Raw genomic sequence first — 27,066 nt, forward strand, 5'->3', positions numbered from 1 at the left:
TTGTAGAAGATAAAGGGATTTTTTTTATTTTTTCCTGTACTTTTTTTTCTTTAAAGTTGTTGAGTTTGTGAAGTCTATTCTATTTATATTTTTAAAATTTCCATTGGTCCCTTCCATTATATTTTTCTTATTTTTGTTTTATTATAAGCAATTGACTATGGGCCCTTTTCTATCTAGAAGGAGAATGATTTTTTTTTTTCTTGTTGGTACTAAAATATTTTAGATCCCACCAGAAGTTTGGTTGTTGATGTATTAAAATATTTTATTTTTAATTTTTTTGAGAAAAATCAAAAAGTATTATTTTTTAATCATTGCTCTCTTTCATTTTATTTTTTTTAAGGGACCTGTCCTATTAATTCACGATAAATCCACTATAACAACTATGATTTTATAATTGATTTTTAGTTATAATAATTATAATTTTATAGTTGCTGTAATATGAATATATTGAATAAAACAAATTCATATTCTAGCAGTTATAAAATTGTAATAATTATATAATAATATCAGTTAATGTATTTAAGAAGAATTATATCATTTTACAAAGGATTATTGACCGGATGTGACATTCTTTTGATAAAAATATTATATAGAAAAACTATATATTTTTTAATGTTTTCCCAATTTTCTTCCTTTTTCAAAAAAAAATTATACAAATATCCCAAACATTAATCACCTAAAAACCATTCAAATTGCAACTTCACTCATCTAATCTTTTATATATACATTAGATATCCCTATTTTACGAATAGACAATCGACTCTATATTTTACCTATCCAATAAATCCAAGAAACATAGCATCACAAGTAATTTAATCACAATAAATGTCCCGTGTAAGAATTAAACATTGGATGCTTGGAAATATAAATTAGTATTTTACTAATCTATCCGAACCATAACAAGTTTGGATAAATAAATTTGTTTCTTTGTCAAGATGGAAACTAATAATGCTTGAATTATTAGCAGATAATAACAATACTAATAATAAGAAATTTGCAAGAAGGAAAATAATTATAATAATTTTTTATTATTAAATGACTGTTAAGGTTTATATGTGTTGGTTTAAAAAATTAGTATTATTTTGCCGTGAAAGTAATAAAGATTAAATCGCTTTTTACCAAAACTACTATATGTTTCCAAAATATTCAAATCATATGTCATAATTTAAAAATTATTATATTCACTCCCCATTTACCCTCATCCTTAAATGAATTCGACTGAAAAAAAAAATGATCGACTGATATTTTTTTCTAGTCGAATTGATTTTTTTTGTGTGATTAAAAAAATTCATTAGTTAATTTTGATCAAAATCGGCCGATGGACCTAGAGATCTCGAAATGATATATATATTCTGTTAAATTGATATTTGATAGTATTTTTATAATTAGGAGAACTACACGAACACATAGGAACTGATTTTATATTATTTCGAGGTCTCTAGGTCCATCAGTCGACTTCGACCGAAATTGACTAATGGACCTAGAGATCTCGAAATGATATAAAACTAGTTTCTATGTATTTGTCTAGTTTTTCTGATTGTAAAAATACTATCAAATATTAATTTGACCGAATATATTGAGAGCAGTAATTTTTTAAATATGAATATATCAAAAAAATTAATCATGTTCAAAAAATCACCGCTCTCAATATATTATATCAGGTCAAATTGATTTTTGAATACATGGATATAATCAAAAGAACTTGAAGAACTTATTGGATATACTTTCACTTAATTCCAAGTTTTCTAGGTTCATCAACCGAGTTTAACCGAATGAACTTATATTAATTTTATTTAGATTTATTCGGTCATAGGTTAAGAAATGCTCTTAATATATTACATGAAATTGATATTTGATAGTATTTTTAACAATTAGTAGAACTAGACGAACACATAGAAATTGATTCCATGTCATTTCAAGAAACCGGTTGATGGCCTACAGAGACCTCGGAATGATATGAAACTAATTTTTATGTGTTTGTCTAGTTCTCCTGATTATTAAAATGCTATCAAATACCAATTTGACCTAATATATTGAGAGTAATGATTTTTTAAATACAAATATGTCCGAAAAATTAATTTAGATTTAAAAGATCACTGCTTTCAATATATTTGGTTAAATTGATATTTGATAGTATTTTTATAATCAGAAGAACTAGACGAATATATAGGAACTGATTTCATATCATTCCAAGATTTCTATATCTATAAATCGATTTTAGTCGAAATCAGTCGATCAATTTTTCAAAGAGAACGAAATTGATTCGACTGAAATTTTTTATTCAATTAATTTATTTTTCAATTAAATTGATATGGAGACGAGGATAAAATAAAAAGTGGATACATGATTTAGTAATTTTGAAATCTTGAAATTATAATATATGATCCGGGTATTTTAGAAATATATCTATTAGTTTCGGTAAAAAATTAAATATTAAATTTTAAATACTTTTTAATAATTTTCTTTTCTGTGGGTATTCTCACAGTTAAAATTAATTATTAAGAAAATTAAAGTTTTGGAGGGGCAAAATGAAACTTTCACTTTGTAAATAAACTGTGGAGGAATCAAACGAAACGAAGAGCATCGCGATCCCTTGCGCCGCTGTCTTAGCCTACTCCAGCGTCGCCGACGAGCGCCCTCCTCTCCACTATTTGTCAAGTCCTTTTCTTGACTCATGGTTTTTGTGCACGCTGTGGTCGTCGTTGGTGGGCTGAAGAAGATCTCCGCAACCGAAAGTGGCTCCGAAGGTGCACCGCACCCGAGTGTCGATTCCCTTCTCCCAGCTTTGAAAAGTCGACGCCTTGGCACGCCAACCACTACTCTTCAACGATCGAGCCAATCCTCCATCGGGAACCTCTTCGTTCTCATCCTTCAACTTCCATCCAACCACGGTGAGTTCTTGGAAAAATTAGTTGATCTGTCGCCGTTTTTGAGCCGCTTGCTGGAAAATTTGACGTCTTTTGTGAGGAAAAGGAGTTCTTTTGGGGTTGCAAGAGAAGCTTTCTTTGTTTTTTGATTCGATGCTGCTTCTTCAGCTGAGTTGTTGCGGTGGTTAAGCTTAATGCTTGCTTTGTTGGTTTTCTCTGAATCTGTAGTTGGATCTTTGGTGGATTTCGGCGAGTATGACCAAATTTGAGATTCTGGTTCAGACGTTCAGTTTTGTCGAGTTGTTGATCGTTTCGACGTTTTAATACTAGCCAAATATTTGATCGGATTCGATTTTTTGGACAAATCGTTCTTTCTATATTGGCGCTTTGATTTTAGTAAACAAAAAGGCAAATCGAGTTATGCTCTGATTGTTTGATTTCTTTTTTGTATAAATATTTTGCTTTCTGTGACCAATTGCATTCAGATAGGATCTTGGGTTAGGAAGGGAAAATGTCTGGAGGAACGCAGCCTAGCTTGAGGAAGTACTTGGGAGCCATTAAAGACACCACCACGGTCAGCTTGGCTAAAGTGAACAGTGACTACAAGGTTAGAACTTAAGAAGTGTTTGTTATTGCCATGACTTATCCTTCTTCTGTTTTTAGGTTTGTTTTTCCGCTGATCCATTTAGCTGGATTATCCCTTGAATCAGGAATTGGATATTGCCATTGTGAGGGCTACAAACCATGTAGAGCGTCCTTCCAAGGAGAAGCACATACGAGGTGTGTGTGGCATAATCTTATTTATTTGTTGTTTGTTCAATGCAGAGTTGAAGACAAGCCATGACATGGGGTGCTGAATTTATTGTTTATTGTGAAGTAAAGAAGATGAGCATTCCAAGCACCACTTATCTCAATGTTAATGATATTCTTTGTTCATTAGTCATTTCCAATCTACTAGAAATAATGCATTAGAATTTCTTTATGCTTGTTCTTTATGATCAGAAAGCTCCTCGTCTTCTAACTTAAATGTCTTTCAGTACTTTGTGATGAGTGGTTTAATGCTAGCTTGTTTTCTTCCACTCATGTTATGTATTATATGTATGCAATTAACTCAGATTAGAGTTCTTGTTGCATGATATTTTTTTCATTAATAATAACTTTTATGTAATTTATGTTTTCGGAGATGCCTTTGTATATTTTTCCCTAGTCTTGTGCTTGTTTAATTCCTTATTTATTTTTCTTGCAGTTATCTTCAGTGCTATTTCAGCTGCCAGACCTCGGGCAGATGTGGCCTATTGCATTCATGCTCTTGCAAGACGTCTTACCAAAACACAAAATTGGGCGGTATATACTTCAGCATGTTATGCAATGATCTGGTTTACATCACATTTAGTCAAAAGAAATTTTGCATTCGTGTTAATATTTTGAAACTTAGGCATCCCTTGCTATTTAACTCTTTGACAACTGCATCTTGAGAGATGAGCTCAAGAATGTTCTGATTTTGATTAGTAGTTACAGAAGATACACTCACTTGCTGAACTCTTGTTTTCATTATTGCATGAGTTCCTGGATGTTATGGCTTTGCTATAAATATAAAATGTATAAAATAGAACATGATCAAACAACTGGTCGTGATTTTTCTTTCCCTTTACCTTTATACATTTTGAACACTTTTTCATTCGTGCAATTGCTCTTTCTTTTTTGAGAAACAAAGATACTATCTTGAAATGTGAAAATGATTGGTAACTTTGTGCAAAACTACTTTAATGCTAGGGAAGCACAGTTATTTGTGTTTGTAATCATTGAGAAAAGATATTGGTTATTTTCAGGTTGCATTGAAAACTTTGCTTGTCATACATCGTGCATTGAGGGAAGTTGATCCCACATTTCGTGAAGAACTCATCAATTATGGGAGAAGCAGAAATCAGATGTTGAATATGTCCCACTTTAAAGATGATTCCAGTGCATATGGTATTTGCTCTCTTAACTTGTTGCTAATCACTTATATGAAGAAATGACCATTTACATGTATTTTCTTGTTTGATTGGGTTTCAGCTTGGGATTATTCTGCATGGGTGCGTACTTATGCTCTATATTTAGAAGAGAGGCTTGAGTGTTTCCGGATTCTCAAGTATGATGTTGAGTCAGATCCTCCGGTATGCATATATTCCTACCTCTTTCCCCTGCTCTTCTGATTCTGTTTACTTTATATTAGAGCTTTAGAACATTCATTTGTCTACAAAAGATAATGCATCCTTACAAATGGTACTTCTTTGGGAAATATTCTGATTAATTTTCTTGAAAAAGCTATGCAATTTGTTGACTCATTCAATAAATTGGTAGTTGAAACACTATAGTATAGATGGTCCAATTTAAGTTTCATGCATAGACATCAGTTACTTAGACTGTTAGAGCATCATAATGCAAAAAATGCGTGAGGTCATTAGAAAGAATTCAAATATGTATACAAAAACTAATAACCATGAGTAATTAGGTGAAGCTCCAATACGGTAAAAAGAGGGAAAAGGTTGAATGGTGTGGACATGTTAAAAGACGACCAATAAATTCTATAGGTAGAAATTTTCAATCCATCAAAAAGCAGTAGAGGAAGATTATGAAAACCTTAGTTGAATTAATAAAAAATAATTCAACTGATTTGAATTTAATAGAGGGATAAAATCCACGTGGCACAAGCACAACTTGGTCATCATGATGATCTTAAAGCATGCATTCTTGGAAGATTAATTTCTAGCTCGTGAATCTTCAACTTCATTTAATATTTTGTAAGTTCCCCTCCGAGATCATTTTGTGTTATCTTGATCTTGATAGAATTACATTTGGAGTAATAACAAAAACTACATAGTTCTGAGTTAGAAATTGAATCCAATCCTTATAAACAGTAATGGTGATTAAATACATGCATGAATTTCTTCTAGGTTATTCCCTGAGGATTTAGTGTATGGTTCCAGCTCTAAGACTTAAGTTTCAACATACAAATTATTTATTTAATCTTGTAACTGGTATCAATTAATTAGTTTTGATAAAAAAAATGATTGCAAACTACAGAGAACTAAGGATCTGGGAACTGCAGAGTTGCTTGAGCAATTGCCATCATTGCAACAACTGTTACATCGCCTACTTGGCTGTGAGGTAGGTTGGCAAGGTGTATTTACTGATGATGTTCATAACTCGTTTCAAGAATGAGTAATATTGCAATCGCCTTTTGCAGCCACTTGGAGCATCTCGTCATAATATCATAATCCATCTTGCACTTACTATGGTAAGCAAAATTTAAGCTGTCTATAGTGTAATGGCATTTCTAAATAATTTTCATGATTCTTTTCTTTTTCAACTTTTCATGGCTAGGTTGCTTCAGAGAGTATTAAGATCTACGTTTCAATTAGTGATGGAATAATAAATATGGTCGACAAGGTTTTGGAATTCCATGAGCTATTAGTTTATTGAGCCCATTTTGGTCTAAATTTCATGCTAAACAGTTTCTTTTCAGTTCTTTGAGATGCAGAGACATGATGCAGTTAGGGCACTTGATATATACAGAAGAGCAGGTCAGCAGGTATTATATATTAACCAAAAAGTAGTTGTTAAGTTTGTTTGAAGGTTATTATACCAAGGGATATTTCACTTTTAGATTAAGTCTACAATCTCGGTATAATTTTGCCGTTCCTTTCTAAAATCAGTCATGATTTGCAGGGTGAACGACTATCAGAATTTTATGAAGTATGCAAAAGCATGGATGTCAGACGAGGAGAGAAATTTTTAAAAATTGAACAGGTACTAGTTTCATGATCGCTCCTCAGTCCTCATCCTCCTGCTTGTTATTGTGAGGAAGATTTCTTATTAATAGCCTCCAGAACCACTGAATTTATTATAACAATAATGCAGCCCCCTGCATCATTTCTAACAACAATGGAGGAATATATCAGAGATGCTCCACGACCTTCAACAGTTCGAAAGGATCAGGTTGAACTCTATTACTATGCTTTTCCATCATTATTAAATTGTTTATTATATTTTTACATAAGAAGTTATAATCTGAACCTACTTAAAATTCAAATCAGAACATAAACTGAATGTCAACTGATATCTCTTTGTGGAACTAAGCAAAATGTTTGTCGTTGTGTATATCCAATGTTTAAATTCAAAATAGAACTTGAACAACTTGCTGCGCAGATTGATCTTGTCCAACTTGGATTCATTTATAATTGTCAATATTAAAGTTAATACTGTTTTTCAGTTAATACTCGAATTTAGTTTCATTTATCCCCTTGGCATCCATCTATCCTTATTGTAATCTTTCTATTTCGTGTTCTCCTTTCTGTTTCTTGCTTCAGTATTTTCTGGAATTACTAAATTGTGTGAGTTAACCTCAGGCGAGAGATAATGGCACAACCCAAGTAATATTAGCAATTGAGTACAAGAAGGACCTTGAACAGGAAGAAGCAGCACCTTCCCCTCCCCCTCCCCCTCCACCAACAGAACCAGTTAAAATTGAAGTCCCTGCCCCGGAGAAACCGAAAGAAACAGATTTACTGGTAATAATAAACATATCCAAACTGCAATTGGTCCCTTTGATAATTACTGCTCTGACTCTAATTCATTCTTCTCAGGGATTAAGAGATCCTGCTCCGGAAGCATTCGACCTGGATAATAAGAACGCCATGGCACTTGCTATTGTTCCAGTTGGTAATGTTTCCATTACTAATATTTTGATTATTTCAAGTGCATGCAGCAGTTATGTTCTCTTGACTTTCGTCACTTACGGGTGTGAATTATCGCAGTCGCAGATAATGTTTCTAGCTCTGCTACCACTAGGGGCCTGAATCCAGATAATGGAGTTACTGGCTGGGAATTGGCACTCGTTACGGCTCCCAGCTCAAATGAGACTGCTGTGGCTTCAAGCAAATTGGTAAGAGTTTCATGATCTGCACTCCTTAAAGTAGTGTTTCATGATCTCACTAATAGCTAGCTATATCGTAATACCCCGCATCAGCACAATATATATATAGCATAACAATCAATAGAAAAGACACAGAATGGGGAATTGGAACTCATGATCTTGCTCCTATATCATTGATATCATTTTAAGATTCAATTCGACTACTAAGTACCCAACAACAATTTGCATATTTAGAATCTCACAAACTAGAACAATGTTCTAACGCTGCAAACATCTGCTCAGAATGCTGTTTTGCTGATTCAATTCTATGCTCGCCTGCAGGCCGGAGGGCTAGACAAGCTCATACTAGACAGCTTATATGATGACGCAGAGAGAAGAGCGAGCCAGAACGTCAGCTACAACCCATGGGAGATGGGTCCCATGATGCAACAACCGGTAGCTCATGACCCATTCTACGCGTCGAACGCAATTGCTGCGCCACACTTGGTGCAGATGGCAGCTATGGCACAGCAACAGCAAGCTTTCTTGGTGCAGCAGCAGCAAATGATGACGATGATGATGGGAGGGCAGCAGCAGCAGCAGCTGCCTCTCCATCCAACCATCAACCCTTTTGCCAATCCATATGGAGACGTTCCGAGTGTGCCTGTTCATCAACCTTCCAGGGGTTACAACGGCCTCATCTAGATGAGATGAGATGAGAATTTTTTTTTTTCCCTTTTCTTTTTTGAGATATCTTTTGTAATTTGATGATCATAAGATTCACTGTCGATAGTGCTTGAATGCAATATTCAAGTGATGTTTCGGGTGATTATCTTGATTTATTTTTAGGAATATGGAGTGGAGATCTGTGTTGTATGTAATAATAAAGAATTATTTTTGTATTTATCTTTTTTTCTTTTTTTTTGTGTGTCGTTACAAAAACTGATTTGAGTTTGTGGATAGTAAAAGATGCGAAGCCGGTTCGTCGGGGCCACAACTGATAGCAATGCTCCGGCTCAGACCGGACACGACGTGGTCCAAATTGCAAAGGCTAAACCCGATCAAAACGAACCGGCTCTGGCCTCCATGCTCGGCCGGCCGGATACCAATGCCGGGCCGGGAATGGCCCATCCAAGTACGGCCCAACTTAAAATTGTCAAGAGTTTCTATGGTGTAATATTCATTTTATAAATATTATTGTGTAGTAGAAACAAGTCAACAAACTTGCGCGGAGAGGAAAAAAAAAAGAAAAAAAAGAGACATTAAAAATAGTTATTAATTGTTTTTTTCCTATTTGTCAGGATTTGAAGCGTCTGCCGCTTGGCACGGGAGGCCGCACGCAGCAATTTCAGGAGGAAGGAGCCATGGCGGAGGTCGTCAGCGACCACAGGAGGATGCCTATTATCGGTCTCGATTGTCCACCTGATGTCTCATCCTCTCCGCCCTCGCCGTCGGCTATCTCGACTTCGATTGCGCCGACGTCACGACATTGTGTAAAAGAGCGAATTCTGGATTCAGTCATCCACCTATCAGCAGCATCAGCAACAGGGAGCCATGGCGGAGGTGGTCACCCTCAGAAACGGCCACAGCATGCCCGTCATCGGCATCGGCGTGTCGTGGTTGGAGCCCCAGTCCATCCGAGACCTCATCCTCTCCGCGCTCAACATTGGCTATCGCCATTTCGATTGCGCCGGTACTACTACTAGCTTTTTGAATAAAGGGTGAATTTTGATTTCAGTCGTCCACCCACCTTCCCCATCTTCGTCGAAAATGGATGAATATAACCCTAATTCCACATTCTAAGAACGAAAGTCCTGATCTTGGCATGATTTTCACCCTCAAAATGCAGCTAATTACCACATTGAAGCTGAGGTTGGCGAAGCACTCGCAGAGGCTTTTCTCACAGGACTCGTCAAAAGAGAAGAAGTTTTCATCACCACCAAGGTCTTCATTAACGAACTATGGATGTGAATCTTCATGCCCAATCACATAATTCCTTTTGTTCTTTCCTCCACTAATCTCCATGTACGTTGCAACAGCTATGGAATTCAGATCACGGGCATGTGCTTGATGCCTGCAAGGACAGCTTGAAGAAACTCAATCTACAATATCTTGATCTTTACCTTGTTCACTTTCCAGTAGCTACAAGGCATACTGGTACACAATACTTTCTTTGCTCTGGCATGCTTGAAGCTCACTGACACCATTTTGGGCATCAATTCATGGATGTAGGGATTGGAACATCAGCTAGTGCTCTTGGAGATGATGGTGTTCTAGACATAGATACAACCATCTCCCTTGAGACCACTTGGCATGCGATGGAAGAGCTTGTTAACTTAGGGCTTGTCAGGAGCATTGGGATCAGGTGAACTCACATAGGATTTGATCTGAAATCCATTCTTTTGAATCTCAGCTCCTGTGGTTTACTTGTGTATACTGATCAACTGATAGCCAACTTGTTCAGCAACTACGACATATTTCTCACCAGAGACTGCTTGGCATACTCTAAAATCAAGCCTTCAGTGATCCAAATAGAGATTCACCCATATTTTCAACGGGAATCTCTCATCGACTTTTGCCAGAAGCATGGAATCTGTGTAACTGCTCATACACCTCTCAGTGGTGGTACTGCTAACACCCAACGTTTTGGCACCATGTCCTGCCTTGACGATCCGGTCATAAAGGTACGTACGTAGTCGAGAGGCATGATGACTGAAAGCAAGAATTGTAACAATGGTGAAGCACCTGTCCTATGTGGAAATCAGTGTGCAGTTGAATATTTATTTGTTTTCAGCTTTAGCATTCTGACAACTATGAATCGTTCTCAGGAATAGATAGCCTTATAATTCTGTCTTTGGATGTATCAGTCCTTGGCTGAGAAATACAACAAGACAGCTTCTCAGCTTATTCTCAAGTGGGGGATCCAGAGGAACACTGTTGTTATACCAAAGACTTCGAAGATCGAAAGGCTGCATGAGAATTTCAAAGTGTTTGATTTCACAATACATGATGAAGACATGAAAAAGATGAAAGATATTGATCGGAAGTACAGAACTAATCAGCCAGCCAAATTTTGGGGGATTGATCTCTATGCTTGAACTCATCTATCAAGAGTTCTCACTACACTAATAGAATAGTTAGTTTTTCCTTATCTATGATGCTGCTTGTTGTTGTTTTGGTTTTTTTTTTTCGAAAACAAATGATACGAGTATATGAGTGAGCAAACGACTTGACTAAGTGATACAATAACTTATGATTCTTCTTGAAATTGGGTTGCTGTTTGTGATGATGATCTATTTTTGCATGGCACTTGATCTGACTTCGTATCTCTCTTGTCATGAAGGCCCCCAACTTGGCTTCTTGATATTGGTCTATGAGTTTGTACAAGTAATCATAAATACAATGCTTATCTATATTGAGCATGAATTTATGCCCTTTGTGAAATCGAATCTCGTTTAGACACTAAGCATGAAGTGTTAACAGATAAGATATCTTCACTATTGATGATGCCGATAAGCATGTTAAGTTCATTCCAGCTGAAAAATCATTTAAATGAACAAGAAATGGTAAAAAATTAAAACAGTAGGAATATATTGCCTTGACACACCAATCTACATAATTGCATATGTACAATTCTATCACTTCAAAGTATGAATTATCTAAAAAGGATGAATTATGATAACTTTTTTTTTTGAAAAATCATGAGTAATGAAAAAAAAATGAAGAGAGAAACCAAAGTAAAGAAAAAGAAAATTGATGATGATGACAAAGAAGCTTGAATTTGATCTCTCTATTATATAAAAACCTGGCAATTAACTAAAGAAAGCAATATTACAAGAAGAACAAGAACTGCAAAATTATGATGAAGAAGCTTCTCAGTTTGATCTCTCTCTGTAATTTCCCACAGCTTTATTGAACTGCAACTTGAATAGATTGTATATTTGCAGTTCAAGAAAGCTGTGGAAGACCACAAAGAGGAACACTACATACATCTCTCAAGAAAGAACCAGGAGGAAGAAGAAGAAGAAGAAGAAGAGGAAGTGGTGGGGGTTGGAGATTAAGGAGGCAGCTATTTATAGAATTATCGAGGGGAAAAAAGTATAAATAAATAAATAAATGAATAAGGGGCCAATCCCGAGAAGAATATAAAGTTAATTTATGGGGTTGAAAAATAATATTATCTTCTTTAAGATGATTTAACTAATACTTAGTGAGAATAATTTAGAGTCTGCCTTGTCTATCTTTTAGCTGCCACAAATTAAAGGGTTGGAGAAAATGGTTAGTTTAGGGTTGGCTGAGGTAGTGGCCAAGTGATGGCTTCATAATTAATTTATGTAAATTGTCGTTTAATTCATAAAGGTGACAAAAGTTACAACAAAGCATGTTTAATCCAGCCTCATCCTGTCGGGCATGCTTTTTTTAATAAATATATTGTAAATTAAATTTAGAGATTTTAGTATGACGTGTTGCATAAATGAATGAATATTGATATATAATAATTCACTTTGTAGCTTTAGTGATCAATGAGAAAAAAATTAAAAATTTTAATTTTAATTTTGTAATAAAATATGTGAAACTTACACCAACAAAGAAACTAGAAACTAGATCTCCAGACAACCCGCCGGTTTTTTAGGTAGTGGTGGTGGTGGGGACATCTAGGGGACAACCCTACCACCAAAATGGCCTCTTCCATAACAATGGAAATTAATAAGCTGTAGAAAGTAAATTTGAAGTGCATGTTTGATTAATTAATTTCCCTATTCAGAAAATTTGTTTTGCGGAAAAGTTTTTTTTCAAAACAATAAATAAATATCAATTAGGCAATAATCAAAAGTGTCCTTTATTATTGGATAATTGAATCATCCAAGGATGCCCCTTTTTATTTTTTATTAAAATAACACTTCACCCTAATAGTTATAAAATGCTTAAGTTCTACTGTTCATCATTATTATCTCTTATCATACCTATAAATCCTAAATTGATTAAGAGTGTTATAGTATATACGATTTTATATTTACTACAATACATAATCTATTTAAAAATATTCATATTCTAACCATTACGATCGTAACTGTTACAACATCTAATATTCACATTGTAATAACTACGAAATAGTAATTACTATAATTTAGACTTATTATATTCAACAACATTCATATTATAGTAATTATCAAACTATAACAACTACAAAATCATATTTCATCACTACTCTAATATACCTGATAGATTCAGGATTTAATACCTATGGTAGAAAATAATAATATCGAACGGTGTTTCAAAAGTTTGCTCATATGATAGGATGATTTTAAAAAAATAGGGATGTTTTTTTAATTTTCACCCTATCCACTATGGGTGTAAAAGAATGTAAGGGTTTGAGTGGTTTAATTATTCAAATAATTTTATAAATGTTTATTAGTAATTATGCATATCAATACTGAAAGTGGTAAATTTGGCATGGTAGTGTTATAGCTTGCTAAGATACAGCTAAACATTTGAAACTCATCCAGAGCAGCAAAAGAATCTCCTTGGCGTGCCTCTTGTTTCATTAGTCAAGTTCATCCCAGATGATCGCGAAGGATGTATTCTCGCAAGTCTCTTAGCTGCGAAGAGAAAAAGTTAAAGTTGTCAAATATATCTATCATACACTGGTTCCAAATGCATCGAAACAGCGAAATAGAGGGAACTAATGGTGATGCATTTGCCTACCTACTTCATAGAAGAGCTCATTGATGTTCTCTGCGGTTTTTGCTGAAGTTTCAATGAAGAACAATCCGTGTTCTTGAGCGTACTGCAACCCTTCCTGAAGCATTGCCCAAGTATCAAAGTGCAAGTGCTTTTTTCAGGTTAGGAATGAAATCTCCATTCTTATGTTTGATTTCACTAAAATTTGAATTGAGTTCAAAGCGTGAAATAAAGAATACAAAGTGTGAAATTCCAAAGATGTATCAACTCGAACAATGATAAAAATGGTCCACTGAGAGGAGAAAGGGAGAAACAAAAGTAGGTTTCAGATAATTAAACATGAAACAACCCGAGTCGTCGATTTACCTCACTTTTCACCTTCCTTTTTGCCTCCAAGTCCACCTTGTTCGCCACCAGAGCCATTGTCAGATATGGATTTCCTGGAATGAAACAGATTTATTGAGTAATTGAAATCCTATAAATTAGTAGATATAAATATGTATTATTGCACACCACTCAAATTGATAGGTAAAGTCATGTCTTAGATAATCTTAAATCACCTTGTCTTTGAAGTTCTTGAACCCACTTTTGTCCCCTAATGAAGGATTCCTGATGAAGGTAAAACAAATAAAAGTTAGATAATATTTAGTACTCGATCATGCAAGTTTTCTTCTACAATAACCAGATACAATCTAAAAACCACAAAGACTAGAGGCAAAGGATGGTCCATCAAACAATGCAGCAAACCGAAGATATATAGAAACCTGCAAACTGACAATTGAAACACAACCCTATATGAGCATGAACAAGATTACAGTAACAAATATTGGTTTGTCAACCATAAATGCACCTTGATATCTTCCTAGTAGCATAAGTTTTTTTCTTTTCTTTTTTGTGGAGTTATCGAATAAAGACTTTAATATGGAAGTGGAACACAGGTTATCTGCAAGTTTCTGCTTTCTTGTAATCCTTCTTTCAAACTTACTCCAACTTGACCAAAATCAGTATAAACCTGAGTCTTTTCTCATATCTGAAGCTTTTGGGTGAATTCTTAAGCATAAAATATTTTATTATGAGAATTCCAACTTTCCTCAGATGTATAATGGATAGACAAATGACAATAATAAGACTATCTTACAAATCCTTTTCTCCTAAACATGGTTCAAGAGATCGCTCAGAGGTTCTATTTAGATGAATTGGTCAGTTGTTACCATGTTTGAGATATCATAGACTACGATAGCTGCAGCTGCACCGCGATAATACATTGGAGCTAAGCTATGATATCTTTCCTGTCCAGCCGTGTCCCATATATCAAATTTCACAGTTGCTTCATTCAGTGAGATAACTTGAGAGAAGAATGCCGCTCCAATTGTCGACTCCTGCAAAAAGAACACTCAATTTGTCATGCACAATTCGAAAATTACCCGAGCAAACAAACAAAAAAAAATAATAGTGAAAAGTGGTAGACCTGGCAGTCGAAATATTGGCCTTTGATGAACCTTAGCACTATACTTGTCTTTCCTGTTCCCACATCTCCAAGAAGAACCTGTGAGAGAGTCCATGAGCAATTTTAGTGTGTGAAAAATTTAGACAATGGCAATTTTGATCCTTTGTCTAGATCTTAGAAAGTGAAAATAATTGTCAAAAAGTTAGTATTTTTATACATTAGGAGTTCTCTTCTCTTCCCCCATCATATCCTAACAGATTATTCAGATCTCAGGGGTTTTTTCCCCTTACGCACACTCCTGGAAGAAAAAGTATTACCCTGTTTTGCTAATATTTTACCCCGATCATGATTCAAATACATAATTTAGCTACTAAATCTACTGAGATGCCATGCAACAAATGGATCCTCTTGTCGATTGAACATACGAACCACAAGATCAAGTAAAGCAGACAAGTTTTTTTGGGCCAAGAATAAGCGCAAAGGGAAGACATACCCACCAGCTTGGCTTGGATGTTGTTATTGCTCCCTGTCCTGGCCATGGCAGAACTCCGACGCAGAACGCAAGACGAAGCTTTTAGCGATCGTCAAAAGGGAGACGAAGAGATTACAAGTAACAAGCAATATGGAGAGGAGGGAGGGAAGGTCCAGGAATGGTAGGTACGACTTCGCTTTCGAAATTTGAACGTTCGTTTGATATGGATGGATCCCTTGTTGCTTCGAACCTTTTACATTCTTACATTCCAAGTTTCTCTTGTTACAATATGCGCCTCAAAGTTTTGTAAATATCAAGTTGATCTTAATGGAGAATTTTGGAAATCATATGCTTTTATCAAAAATGAGGGTTCGTACGACAAGTTGAGAAATTAAAGAGGTAAATTGTATTTTACTAAGTCTGAAGGGTTTTAATGGAAAGTATCTTTGACCATTTGATTAACTAATTAGGATCCCTCGACGTCACGCCGTTTGTTAAGATGACAGGCTGATGGGCGCGTAGCGTCGAACACCTCCGCCGCATCCTCTCCTCCCCGCCGCTCTTTTAACCCCGAGGCGGTGGGGATGGAGGCGGAGATGGAGACGGGGTCCGAGATAGAGTGGTTGCCCGTGGACCTCCTCGCCTACATCTTCTCGCTCGCCCTCTCCTTTAGGGATTTGGCTCGGTAAGCGTCTCAATTTAGCCCTATTTTTCCTTTTTCGTGGTTGAATCGAGTCGCTGGGTTTCATTAAATGCGTTTGGATTTGCAAGGGCGAGCGGAGTTTGTCGGAAGTGGCGGCGTGGGGTGGCGGAGTCGCTTGCGAGGAAGGAGCGGCTCAGCTTCGCTGGGTGGAAGGTGGATGACGAGTCCGCCTCCAGGGTCGTGCAGGCTTCCTACAATATAAAGGAGCTGGATATGTACCTTCTTCTCCTCCTCCTCCTTCTTCTTCCCTTTTTCTCACTCGATTTCGATTCCTTTCCTTCTATTATTCTACTTAAAAACGCTGGTTTCGGTCGCAAATTGATTAGTTATGAGGAGGTGGAAGAGATCAGTTAGTTAATTTTCTTTTAATGCAAAGTTTCGTGCATTCGATGTTATCTTTTTTATTCGATCTCAGAGCTGGATAAGCATCTCCTTCTTTCCCTTTGTTTCTTTGTTTGGATTTTTCCCCCTTGTATTATGCTTAAAAACGCTGATTTTGGTTGCAAATTCGTTAGTGACGAGGTTGAAGAGATCAAATAGTTAATTTTTATTGTAATATGAAGAATAGCTCTTCTTCTGGGAAATTTGAATTTTTTTGTCCTTTTTAATTTGTTATCTTTTTAATTTGATAAAAATTTCTTCTTTTTTTGTTGTTGCAGTTCCAGGAGTTGTTGGGGTTGCCAGATAACTGACGAAGGGCTGCATAAGATTTCACAAACAAAATGCGTTGGTAATCTATTATCCATATCAATGTGGGGCATGACTGGAATCACCGATAAAGGAGTAATTCAATTGGTCTGTACTTCTCCCTTATACTTATTCCAATAAGCTGTGGACTAGTTTCAGTTTAAATATGCTGAATTGGTTGATTGAAATATTGTAAGTGACCACTAGTTCTTTCTTATGCTACAATAGGGAAAATGTTTGAGTTGGGCAAGTAGATCGATTTTAAGCAATTCTGAATTGTATATTTCCTTATCCTTCTAGCTGGTCAATTACTATCTGCCATGGTCTTTTTCATACTTGTTCTTTTTATTTTTTTGGACCTTGCTGCTCTTCACTTATATTTGATTGTATTCAGGTGACGAGAGCTAATTCCTTACAGCACCTGAATGTTGGGGGTACATTTATTACAAATGAATCTTTGTATGCAGTTGCCAATAGTTGTCCACATGTCAAGGTATTATCTTAAATGCATAATTTGCTACTCGATCCGATTTCCACATTTCTTTAAAATACAGTTGCAAACTTGTATATCACTTTACAACTGATTGTGTTAGAGTTCTACCACTGATAGTTTTACTCGCTACTGTTGATCCGGTCTAAAAGCTGTGAAAATGGCGAGCTGGGAAAGGTGGCTCTGATGTTGACTTGGAGAAGACTTTGCTAGGGAGAAATGACGATGCATGGCGCTCCTTTACGGCTCCTTTCTGCGCACACTCGAGAGTGCCAACAAAACATTAGGGCAAAAACTAAGGGGTCCTAACGTAGGCCCTCCGACGCTCAAGTCAATAGATGACCGAGTGAAAAGTGGAGAAGATTAAGAGTAAAATCCGAGTGGGTGCTGTAAAGTTGGCTTAGAATGTATTGCGTATCTAGCTAGCGAAGAAAACTCCCTTTTATATCACCTCTCATAACCTTCGCAATAATGAGGCGACAAGGAATATTCAGTGTCAGAAGCTGTCGGTTGATGGAAGGCGTACAGTCTTCCTTCGAGGAATCTTCCGTTACATGCATACGAACAGTCTTTTGTAATCTCCGCAATAATGATAGAAGCTAAGCACACCCTCCTAAGAAGGTTGTGTTGCATGTATATGTCAAATATCAGAATATTCGCTAACGAATAATTGTTATTCGGACATGTTGTTGTGATTCTTTGACAATACGGTCTTCTAAGGAAGTTCGATCGGCAAGTTCGATCGGATCTTTTGTTGTATATTATATTGGCATATCAATACATAAACAGCAGGGTACCGAGTCTCGTAAGGTCGTCCACCCCCTAATATTGAAACAATAGGGTGCCAAGTCTCATAGGCTCGGCCAACTATATGATCGACCGACCATATGCTGGGATACTTGCCTCTAAAGGATGGGGAACTGAATCCCGAGAGATACGATCGATACTTTAAGCCGATCGTCCGTATGATAGTAGGTTTGCTTTTAAAGTGATAATCTGAGATATGGAAGTTCGGCCGAGTCTATAATGAGAATTGTCTTATACATTTATCTTCTGTACACATGAGAAATGAGTGTGCTGAGCTATATAAACATAATTGGTGTTGTTACCGACCGACTATATGAAGGAGGGTTGTCTTGTACGCTCGTCTGGCCATAGGGCCAATCGGGTTATGTGTACGTATTGGTATTGAGCCCCTTAGATTTGACTGATTTTAGGGTTGACCGTGTACTATGAGAATGGGAAGTTGGGTCTTCTAAATCTGGCCTGACTTATGACTAATTGGATTTGTGGTAGGCAGGGCCATCCCTTAAATCCAATTGACTATTGGTTGATTGGATATATAAAAGCTGTCTTATCACATGAATGGAGCACTAGGTCCCTTGGATCCAATCGGCTCTTTGGCCGGTTATCCTCATACTGAAGGTCTTAGCGTTGGGCGAGGAGCAATAATCCTATTGAGAGTGATCGGCTGCCACCTCCCCTTGACTTTGACTGCCACCTCACTTTTACTATCACGTCATACCTTGTCTGCTCGTAACATCCTGTATGGCTGTATCAACTGTGATTGTAGTTTGTTTGTTTTTTCCGCTTTAGTTTAATTTTTGTTCGTTGTATCTCACGTCTCACTGAATTTGAGGTATCTTCACTCACTATGGATGGATTATATAGTTTTATTCTAACTGATTTGCTTTGTTTTGAGAGTTCAATTGTTTGGTGAGTTCTACATAACTAGATGTAGATGTAAAAGTAGTTCATTTTGACAATGCCCTCCTCGCATGACCATCATTACTTGAAATACAAAATTTCAGTACAGCGATCACTTTGCACAACTAATATCATGAACTGGTGGTTCTTGTACAAAATTTCAATTCGCTCCCGAGTATTTCAGCAACATGGAAACCTTGTATTTATTCATCTGGTGTGTCACCCACAGAGAAGCTAACTGTATAAGGGAATAATGATGATGATAGACAATGATTTTCTTTGATGATTCGCGTGGTACATGATAATCTCTGGAACTTATATTTTTCAGACTATCGTTCTATGGAGCTGCCGCCATGTCACGGAGCAGGGCCTCACCATGCTCGTCAAGAAGTGTCGGAAGCTCGAATCGATCAATGTTTGGGGCATGAGGCTGTCTGTAGATTGCTTTGTGAGCTTGCTTGCCATCAGCCCTGCTTTGAAGATAAAACCTATCACCCAGCAACTTGGTGTTTGGCCAGTGGCATAAGCAACTTGATTGACGTTGCACTATTTGTTCTCTTCGCAAGTGTGCATAAGTAATGATTTTTCTGTTCATAAATAAATTGCCTTAATTGTGTATAGACAAAGAAATATAATGATATTGTTCTTGTAAATCCTAAATCCTGAATTGTGATGTAGAGAGTTTAACAAGGTGAAGTTTAGCTGGAACCCGATAAGGTTCTGAATAAACAAGCTCGGCTCCATAGAAGGATCTTCGGTAGTCAACTCAATTTGTGTCATTTTACTGTTGACTAAAAAAACTAAATTGAAATAATTTGATATCATATAGGCATTCATTTGTTCCCCTTATCAATCTCATAAGAAAACTAAAATAATGAAGTATTCACGCTAATAACACATGAAGTTCTTTTCAACTACTCTGACCATTCACTTAAAGCCTCCTTCGAGTTAGTTCTATCATCAATCTTGTGCCCAATCCTCCACCTTTTTTTTTCTTATTTTGTTTTGGATATATTGCGAAATGGTAGCAAATATATATTTAAGGTAGGTTAATGGTGGCAAAGCTCAGGCACCTCACATGAGTGGTCCCACAATTAATTTGTATAGAGGTAAATTAGAAAATTGAAACGGATGCTCATGTGGGAGAGTGGTATGATCAGACGGATTTTATTAGGATTTGACTCTTGCTTATTATGAAAATTCTACCACATCATAATTTGTTCGGCTATGCCTTAGAGATATATTTAAGGTAGATTAAATATATTAATAAAACTAAAAAAATCAAAAAAATATATTTAGAAAAATAAATTCAAGGTTACTAAAATCTTTAAAGTAGTTAAAGTTTGAGAAATTTATTTTTTTAAAAAAAAATATTTAAATATTTGTTATGTGTTTTTTAAAAAAATAAAATTTTGTGATAAATATGTTTAAAAAAAATTAAAATATATTTTTTGGATTAGTAATTTGCTTTGTCAAAAAAATATATAAAAAATTATGCGTTCGCAGCTTCGATCATAGCTCTATTTTTAGTGGATTCTCCGCTTCGCTTCTCGACGCCTCCCTCGTTTCGCCAATTCGAGGAAGAGCGGAAAAGAAGAAGCAGCGGAAGAAGAAGAAATAGGAGCGAAAGGATCTTCTTCTTCTCCGGCTCATGGGTTCGAGTTGTTCGGGATCTCGGCATCGTCGTCCGGGTTGCGAGCGGTGGTGGAAGCAGCCGCGGGACCTGGCGAGATTTTGATCCAGGATCCGATCTTTGCCGGACCTTTTTTTACTTGTTTATTTCTTGATTTCATCTCCTATTTCGTTCTGGGCGTGTGATTATTCGGTGTAAGAGGTGGGTGGCGATGTCGAGCTGGAGGTATCGGGCCGGGTTGTTTCTCATAGTTGGGGTGGTCGTCATTTGGGTCGCCTCAGCCGAAGTCACACAGGTTTATGCTGAATCCGTTTCATAAGTTCTTTGTTTTTTCAATGTGGAAAAATTCCTGTGTGTTAATCTATCATATCTTGCTATGCTTTTAGTTTTGCTTTAGGTAGCATTAATCCTAAAAATGTAGGACTTTTCTACTCATGAGGAGGAATCATGTGTAGATTTCACTTATGGTTTATAAGATGAACTTTTGAAATTTAAGAGCTAGATCCAAGGACTTGTATTCAGGAACCTTTGTTGAACTATAAATGCCTTAGTCGAATCTGCACTCTTTTCTTTCATAGCATCCAAGCTTCAGTCCGAGTTCATTGAAAGCTTGACTGATGAACAGCCAAGTGACATTATTCCAAAAATCAAGAGAGCACAATGTAACGAACAGTTTAATCTGATTGCCTTTGATTTGAGTGTTCATACTTCAGTTGTTTAACTCTGATGCTCTATTGTTTGCTGAAGTGTCTGGGATAGATGTTACACTAATTAACAATAAAGAAGATGTTCGAATGGTGAAGGAATGCATAAGACACAGCAGATGTTTACAATCTCCGTTAATGTGCTGATGAAGCACAATTAAATTTGTAGATGAAGCTTCTACAAGGAAATACTGAGATAATTCTGTCATTATTCTCAATTGACTGAAATTCGACTTTGTTCATAAGAGTTATAATAAAAGCTTGAACTTTTGATGTGGCATCTAAGGGAGGAGGTAAATAGTAAAAGCTTGAACTTTTGATGTGGCATCTAAGGGAGGAGGTACCATGCATGAATATCATAAAAAATTCACTTACAAGTTTTTGTGTCTATTGGAGGAATACTGCAGAATATAACTTTTCAACCTGCTAATATTAGATTGGTGACACAACACAACGTCATGTAACTCAATCTGTGATTTGTAATAAGAGAGAAAAGAGAGGAAGGATAATATTAAAGTATTGACTTAGCTGATAGATTATTCTATCTTTACCATATTAAATAAAATATTAAATCTAAATAGCCTATGTCAACTGGTGATAGGAATATATCATTCATCTTGATACAAAAGATTAAGTTGCAGAATGGATGCCCTAGATCAACATCAGTATGCTCTTGTTGGGAAATAAGATCAGCCAATTTGAATCTAGGAGTGTTTTTTTTGTCGTGATCTAGAAGTCAAAAGTGGCAATCATTCTGAAGTTTCATCTAAGCCTATAAACCCTTTTATTATCCCATGATACTACATCTAGGACTAAACTATGGTGCCGCATCCAATACTGATATTTCTGCAGTAAAGTAATTATTTTTGGGGAATGACTTTATTAAGGTTGATGAGAAATTTTGTTTCAGGAAGCCAAATAATTTTATTTAATTGAACTAATACTTTGTTTCATTGAATGAAAGCCATTTTTCTTTTTGTACTAATTCTATTAATTGTATAATAATGCAACATGCTTTAAATTAATGCATCTTATTAACTTTAATCACCATAAACCAGGGTATATTTATTGATTATCAACAACCATTTGCTATCACTTACTTGGGAGCCTCTCTTATGGTTGTTTACCTACCAGTATCTTTCCTCAGAGATTGGGTGTACAGTTTACTGAGAAAACATCCTTCCAGAAGCGACAAGTTATCATCTGGAATTAACTCTTCTCCAAAGCATAGCCAAAGGTTGATTGAAATGGAAGCGCAATCTCTTTTAGTGAAAAAAGAAATTGGAATTGACCTTTCAGCACGAAAAGAGGAACAATCACTAATATCTCAAATTAAAGATGATGTGGATATTGAAATGCTGAAGGAAAGAAAAGCAGTCACTACTAAGGAGATGATAACATACTCAATCTATCTTGCCCCTATTTGGTTTGTGACAGAGGTGAGATTTGTCATCTTATGTTGGACTTTAATGTATTTACTTTGCTATTGTTCATGCATATACTGAAAAGGCACGATAATAAAAAGTCAATATTCGTTGTATTTGATCATCTAAAAATACACTAAGTGTGTAAGTTCCTCTGGCATATTAATCCTTTTAAAGGGCTTTCAAGTTTCAAGTTTATGATCCCCAGTTATAAGTTGCTCTGGCATATTTATCTTTTTAAAGGGCCTTCAAGTTTCAAGTCCATAATCCCCAGTTATAGAAGTTGCATGCTGTTCTAGTCACGCTGCTTTTGTTTTTATTGTTCCTGATATCCTTAATTGGGAAAAAGAAGATATTCTATTGAGTCATGAATAAAATCCATTAAATATCTTCCTCTGGAACATGTTGTCTAGTCACGTGTTGGTTATGCATGTCTTCATGAATTTTGAGGGGGATTCACGGATTGCACTTTTTTGACATGCAGATATACTTATACTTGGATGCTTTACTTTGAAAAATATATTTTTGGACCTGTTAACTGGTAAAAGAAAAATAAGCATTGTCAAGTAACCAATATGAATATCCTTTTAGCATTGTGAAAGGAAGACTGCTCAAACCTTTCCTGAGCATAAATAGTTCCTTCAATAACTCTCATTTTCTAAATTAGCTTCATAGGTTTTTCTTGTGTTCTTCTTCTGCTGACTAAAAAGACGAAACAACATAGTCATCATTGTTGAGCATACTTAATATTTAAATTTTATGGATGCAGTACTTATCAAATGCAGCACTTGCAAGAACCAGCGTAGCAAGTACTACTGTGTTATCATCAACATCATGTCTCTTTACTCTTTTTATTGGCGTGCTTCTACGACAAGACTCCTTGAATATGTCAAAAGTGATTGCTGTATTTGTTTGCATGGCTGGCGTTGTGATGACTACATTTGGCAAGACTTGGGCTACAGATGAATCAGAGCTCAGTGCTGCTAGGTATCGTCTATGTGTGTTCTTTTTTTGGTTGATTGTGGATGCATACTTTTTTTCCCATTCTAAAAGAAGAAAATATTTAGAAACCATATTTGCAGAGAGAATGTTTGTCATTTTTGTCTTCACTTCCTTTATCTTGTCTAGAGTGTTGCTTACTTTTTGCAGTAATGGAAAACGATCGCTTGTAGGGGATATTTTCGGTCTTCTTTCAGCAATGACTTATGGTCTATTTACTGGTCTGTAGGATCTCACATCCTTCTTCGCTTCATAGCATTAAGCGACAATTTAGTACTAGTCTAACCTCAAGTATCCAATTTGAATGTTGCAGTGCTCCTAAAAAAGTTTGCAGGAGAGGAAGGAGAAGGAGTTGATGTTCAGAAGCTATTTGGATATGTTGGACTATTTACACTAGTAGCTTTGTGGTGGCTTGGTAAATTTCCTGCTCTTTTCCGAAGATTATGGGACTATTATCAGCATTTGTTTTGAATTCAAGATTTTGTTCCCCAAACTATGGTAAATGTAGCACTTCTTGTGAAAGTTATCAGTTGCTACAGAAGCAGGTCAATCTACCGACAAAGAGCATCTTTAAAGAAAAATAATTCTTTTTGATTCAGGCATTCGGCTGCAGATTAATGGAGGGGTCTTTGGAGGATATTTTTATTAATTATAATTAATATGCAACAATTTTTAAAACACAAGGGTACTATAATAATTTCATATCAAAATATTTAAGAGGGGTTTGTATTAAATATTCTATCCTACTTGCTTTTCTGAAAACTATAATATCAATTTTGCACAACCATCTCTTGGATAGTTCATTGGCTTGCAACCTAGGATGTCTTTCATAGCCACCATGCCCGTGTTTTTGGCTGCAATATGTCAGTTCTCTACTCTCTCAACTGACTGCTTTATCGTTCTCACCATGCCATGTATTAGTTCTTCAAACTATACTATTTTTCTTAGTGATTATATTGTTTTGTTTGTGCACTAGCTTATTTTTAACAAAATGTTTTGCACAATTCCTCTACTTGATAACACAATACAAATTATCGAAAAATATATTGCTGTTTTCTTTCTTTTCAGTGTGGCCATTGACTGCTCTAGGGATTGAGCCTAAGTTCAGGATACCACATTCTGCTAAAATGGATGAAATTGTGCTTGCTAATGGCTTTATCGGAAGTGTTCTTTCAGATTACTTCTGGTACACTTCCAGACATGTTGTGCCTTTCCATACTTCATGTAGTATCTGACTCAGAATGTTGTTGCATCAGGGCATTGTGTGTCGTATGGACGACACCTTTGGTGGCAACATTGGGCATGTCACTTACAATACCACTTGCTATGTTAGCTGATATGATGATTCATGGTCGACACTATTCAGCAGTCTACATCCTTGGCTCAACTCAGGTAATCAATCCAACTGCATTGAGGTTGTCTTTTCATGTATAATAAATATCCTGTTCTTGATCGATAAACATAAAAGCTACCAAAAGTTTTTGAGATAAACTTACAGTGACTTGCCCTGTGAGTTTTAGCGGAATACAATATTGTTTAGAATATTGATCTCATTTAGATCTCTTCTAATCTTTCTTTACTCTTTCTCTTCCCTCCGAACTACTGGTTTAGTTGATTCAACTTATACGATTATCAAGTCTCCATGGTTTGTCCTAATGACCGACTAGATTCAAACATATGCACATTCCATTCACAGGTTTTTGCTGGGTTTGTCGTAGCCAATCTGTCGGACCGGCTATCAAGGTTCATAGGTTTCTAGCATTTTTACTAAAACACCGCTCGTGATAGGGCGATTCTTTACCAAGGAATTATTGGTATTCTTTTCGAGAAGTCGGAAGTTGAACTGACTCGAGATTGAATCTCACATTTGGTTTTGCTCTCTTAAACGAATTGCGTAAACGCTTTCGTTTTGGACTGATGTCAACACATGGGAAGAACTAAACAAAAGTTTATCAAGAGGTTTCTTACTGCTGTTCTTAATTACTGATTCTGTAGAATTAATTATATATTTTTAAAAAGTTGTATATAGATTCCATATAGGAAATTTATGTAAGTTCGAATAATTTTTTCTGTTTTGAATTATGATTCATTTGTGCAAGTTTGAAATAACTTGGAAAATCTTTAACGTGTTTCTAGAATAAGATAACTTTTGGGATTTATATTGAATATAGTCGAAGTCAAGAATTGTGATTTTTACGCCGTGTCTTGTCTCGTTTGGAATAAATGAAACTTATTTTTGTATTTTTATTTTTTGGAATAATAACTTTGAAATATATTTAACATATTTGTATTTTAATACGTCATAATTTTCCATTGTACTACTTGAATTTTAATTATTTCGGTAAATTACCAAATTGCATTGGTAAGTTTCTCAACTACATAAAGCTAAGTTTTAAAATGATCTAATCACGCATCTATATCCCCAAGTAGCAATCTATTGGGACACTGCCGTATATGAGATTTTCTTGGCCTGAATCGAATTTTAAAACTGGACCTCTTAAAATGAACAATAAATTTTTTTAATTAAATCTACAAAATATAAAGTAAAACATTTAAGTTAAATGACATATAATATTCAAAGTATAAGTGATGTAATTAAATCATAAGTAAAAGATTATCAACAATCACTTAAATAACATAAACATTATGTGTCTTACTGTTTTGGATGTAAAAATACCAATCAAGCATATTTAACAATTATTTTTCTCAATTGATAACATAGTTAATACATTCAATTTTTCTTAAGGGTGGCAATTCGGTTCGGGTTCGGATTGACGGGTTCGGATTGGCAGGTTGGCGGGTTAAAAAATGGCACCCTAAACCCAACCTGATTATGAATTCGGGTCAAACTGTTCAACCTAAACTTGATCTGTTTATTTATATTTGACCCGAACTCGACCCGTTTGACCCGTTGACCCGTTTAACCCGTTTGACCCGAACATGATCTGAATTCAATAAAAAAAATTTGTATATTAAATTAAAAATTAAAAATAACATTTATCTACATAAATTGAAAATCCATATCATAAATGATAAACCATAGCAACATTGCAAACAATAGCACATCTCTATGTTTAGGGTTTTTAACTTTTTTTTATTTTTAATTTTAGTTTAAATTTATAATTATAAACGGATTCACGGGTTATAATTGGGTCATTTCAGGTTGACCCGAACCCAACCTGTTTATTAATTGGGTCAATTGGGTCGACCCGATTTCGACCCGAACCCGAAACTACCCAACCCTAACCTAGGGGTGATCACGGATCGGGTTGGTTCGGTTATTGGGGTAAAAAACTATCCGACCCTACTATATCAGATAATGCAAAATCGGGACCTACATCCGGCCCTATATCC

The 27,066-nt window shown here is 35.7% G+C and overlaps 5 protein-coding genes across 6 annotated transcripts; 4 read left to right on the forward strand and 1 right to left on the reverse strand.

Annotated features, from left to right (window-relative positions):
• Window positions 1–2,610: 2,610 nt before the first annotated feature.
• On the forward strand, window positions 2,611–8,670 carry LOC122033068 (putative clathrin assembly protein At5g35200). 2 transcript variants are annotated; one of them, XM_042592294.1, is made up of 16 exons: window positions 2,611–2,891; window positions 3,353–3,474; window positions 3,578–3,647; window positions 4,114–4,211; window positions 4,697–4,838; window positions 4,923–5,023; window positions 5,934–6,017; window positions 6,097–6,147; window positions 6,234–6,299; window positions 6,376–6,441; window positions 6,579–6,659; window positions 6,771–6,848; window positions 7,259–7,420; window positions 7,496–7,571; window positions 7,667–7,794; window positions 8,107–8,670. In XM_042592294.1, exons 2-16 carry the CDS (start codon window positions 3,379–3,381, stop codon window positions 8,467–8,469), a joined length of 1,662 nt encoding a protein of 553 aa, XP_042448228.1. In that variant the 5' UTR covers window positions 2,611–2,891; window positions 3,353–3,378; the 3' UTR covers window positions 8,470–8,670. The 2 variants fall into 2 exon arrangements, with proteins under 2 accessions (XP_042448228.1, XP_042448229.1); XM_042592295.1 differs by having other exon boundaries at window positions 3,357–3,474.
• Window positions 8,671–8,951: 281 nt separating this feature from the next.
• Window positions 8,952–10,940, forward strand: LOC122033095 (NADP-dependent D-sorbitol-6-phosphate dehydrogenase-like). Its single transcript, XM_042592296.1, has 6 exons — window positions 8,952–9,457; window positions 9,614–9,708; window positions 9,804–9,921; window positions 9,997–10,129; window positions 10,229–10,448; window positions 10,632–10,940. Exons 1-6 carry the CDS (start codon window positions 9,319–9,321, stop codon window positions 10,860–10,862), a joined length of 936 nt encoding a protein of 311 aa, XP_042448230.1. The 5' UTR covers window positions 8,952–9,318; the 3' UTR covers window positions 10,863–10,940.
• Window positions 10,941–13,161: 2,221 nt separating this feature from the next.
• On the reverse strand, window positions 13,162–15,560 carry LOC122009873 (ras-related protein RHN1-like). Its single transcript, XM_042566185.1, has 7 exons — window positions 15,391–15,560; window positions 14,915–14,992; window positions 14,658–14,825; window positions 14,007–14,055; window positions 13,813–13,886; window positions 13,471–13,564; window positions 13,162–13,364 (listed from the first exon to the last, which is right to left on the reverse strand). The coding sequence occupies exons 1-7, from the start codon at window positions 15,430–15,432 to the stop codon at window positions 13,264–13,266; spliced, it is 606 nt and encodes a 201-aa protein (XP_042422119.1). The 5' UTR covers window positions 15,433–15,560; the 3' UTR covers window positions 13,162–13,263.
• A 288-nt stretch (window positions 15,561–15,848) lies between these two features.
• LOC122033111 (F-box protein At5g67140-like) lies at window positions 15,849–19,612 on the forward strand. Its single transcript, XM_042592297.1, has 5 exons — window positions 15,849–16,050; window positions 16,137–16,283; window positions 16,728–16,863; window positions 17,150–17,248; window positions 19,281–19,612. The coding sequence occupies exons 1-5, from the start codon at window positions 15,950–15,952 to the stop codon at window positions 19,476–19,478; spliced, it is 681 nt and encodes a 226-aa protein (XP_042448231.1). The 5' UTR covers window positions 15,849–15,949; the 3' UTR covers window positions 19,479–19,612.
• An 856-nt stretch (window positions 19,613–20,468) lies between these two features.
• LOC122033127 (uncharacterized vacuolar membrane protein YML018C-like) lies at window positions 20,469–25,878 on the forward strand. Its single transcript, XM_042592298.1, has 8 exons — window positions 20,469–20,880; window positions 22,348–22,728; window positions 23,483–23,700; window positions 23,863–23,933; window positions 24,026–24,127; window positions 24,781–24,898; window positions 24,969–25,104; window positions 25,409–25,878. The coding sequence occupies exons 1-8, from the start codon at window positions 20,797–20,799 to the stop codon at window positions 25,469–25,471; spliced, it is 1,173 nt and encodes a 390-aa protein (XP_042448232.1). The 5' UTR covers window positions 20,469–20,796; the 3' UTR covers window positions 25,472–25,878.
• Window positions 25,879–27,066: the final 1,188 nt, after the last annotated feature.

Source organism: Zingiber officinale, chromosome 1A, assembly GCF_018446385.1.
Source record: "Zingiber officinale cultivar Zhangliang chromosome 1A, Zo_v1.1, whole genome shotgun sequence".
Classification (NCBI taxonomy): Eukaryota; Viridiplantae; Streptophyta; class Magnoliopsida; order Zingiberales; family Zingiberaceae; genus Zingiber; species Zingiber officinale.

Bases quoted from the DNA above. Each gene is read 5' to 3' on its own strand.
- LOC122033068 (XM_042592294.1), top strand. From the start codon at position 3,379: ATGTCTGGAGGAACGCAGCCTAGCTTGAGGAAGTACTTGGGAGCCATT. The intron at 4,839-4,922 runs GTATTTGCTCTC...ATTGGGTTTCAG, and splicing joins AGATGATTCCAGTGCATATG to CTTGGGATTATTCTGCATGG. The intron at 5,024-5,933 runs GTATGCATATAT...TGCAAACTACAG, and splicing joins ATGTTGAGTCAGATCCTCCG to AGAACTAAGGATCTGGGAAC.
- LOC122033095 (XM_042592296.1), top strand. From the start codon at position 9,319: ATGGCGGAGGTGGTCACCCTCAGAAACGGCCACAGCATGCCCGTCATC. The intron at 9,709-9,803 runs GTCTTCATTAAC...ACGTTGCAACAG, and splicing joins AAGTTTTCATCACCACCAAG to CTATGGAATTCAGATCACGG. The intron at 10,130-10,228 runs GTGAACTCACAT...CAACTTGTTCAG, and splicing joins GTCAGGAGCATTGGGATCAG to CAACTACGACATATTTCTCA.
- LOC122009873 (XM_042566185.1), bottom strand. From the start codon at position 15,432: ATGGCCAGGACAGGGAGCAATAACAACATCCAAGCCAAGCTG. The intron at 14,826-14,914 runs GTCTACCACTTT...TTCTTTTTGCAG, and splicing joins GCCAATATTTCGACTGCCAG to GAGTCGACAATTGGAGCGGC. The intron at 13,365-13,470 runs GTAGGCAAATGC...TTCTCTTCGCAG, and splicing joins TGAGCTCTTCTATGAAGTAG to CTAAGAGACTTGCGAGAATA.
- LOC122033111 (XM_042592297.1), top strand. From the start codon at position 15,950: ATGGAGGCGGAGATGGAGACGGGGTCCGAGATAGAGTGGTTGCCCGTG. The intron at 16,284-16,727 runs GTACCTTCTTCT...TTGTTGTTGCAG, and splicing joins AATATAAAGGAGCTGGATAT to TTCCAGGAGTTGTTGGGGTT. The intron at 16,864-17,149 runs GTCTGTACTTCT...GATTGTATTCAG, and splicing joins ATAAAGGAGTAATTCAATTG to GTGACGAGAGCTAATTCCTT.
- LOC122033127 (XM_042592298.1), top strand. From the start codon at position 20,797: ATGTCGAGCTGGAGGTATCGGGCCGGGTTGTTTCTCATAGTTGGGGTG. The intron at 20,881-22,347 runs GTTTATGCTGAA...ACCATAAACCAG, and splicing joins CCTCAGCCGAAGTCACACAG to GGTATATTTATTGATTATCA. The intron at 23,701-23,862 runs GTATCGTCTATG...TACTTTTTGCAG, and splicing joins TCAGAGCTCAGTGCTGCTAG to TAATGGAAAACGATCGCTTG.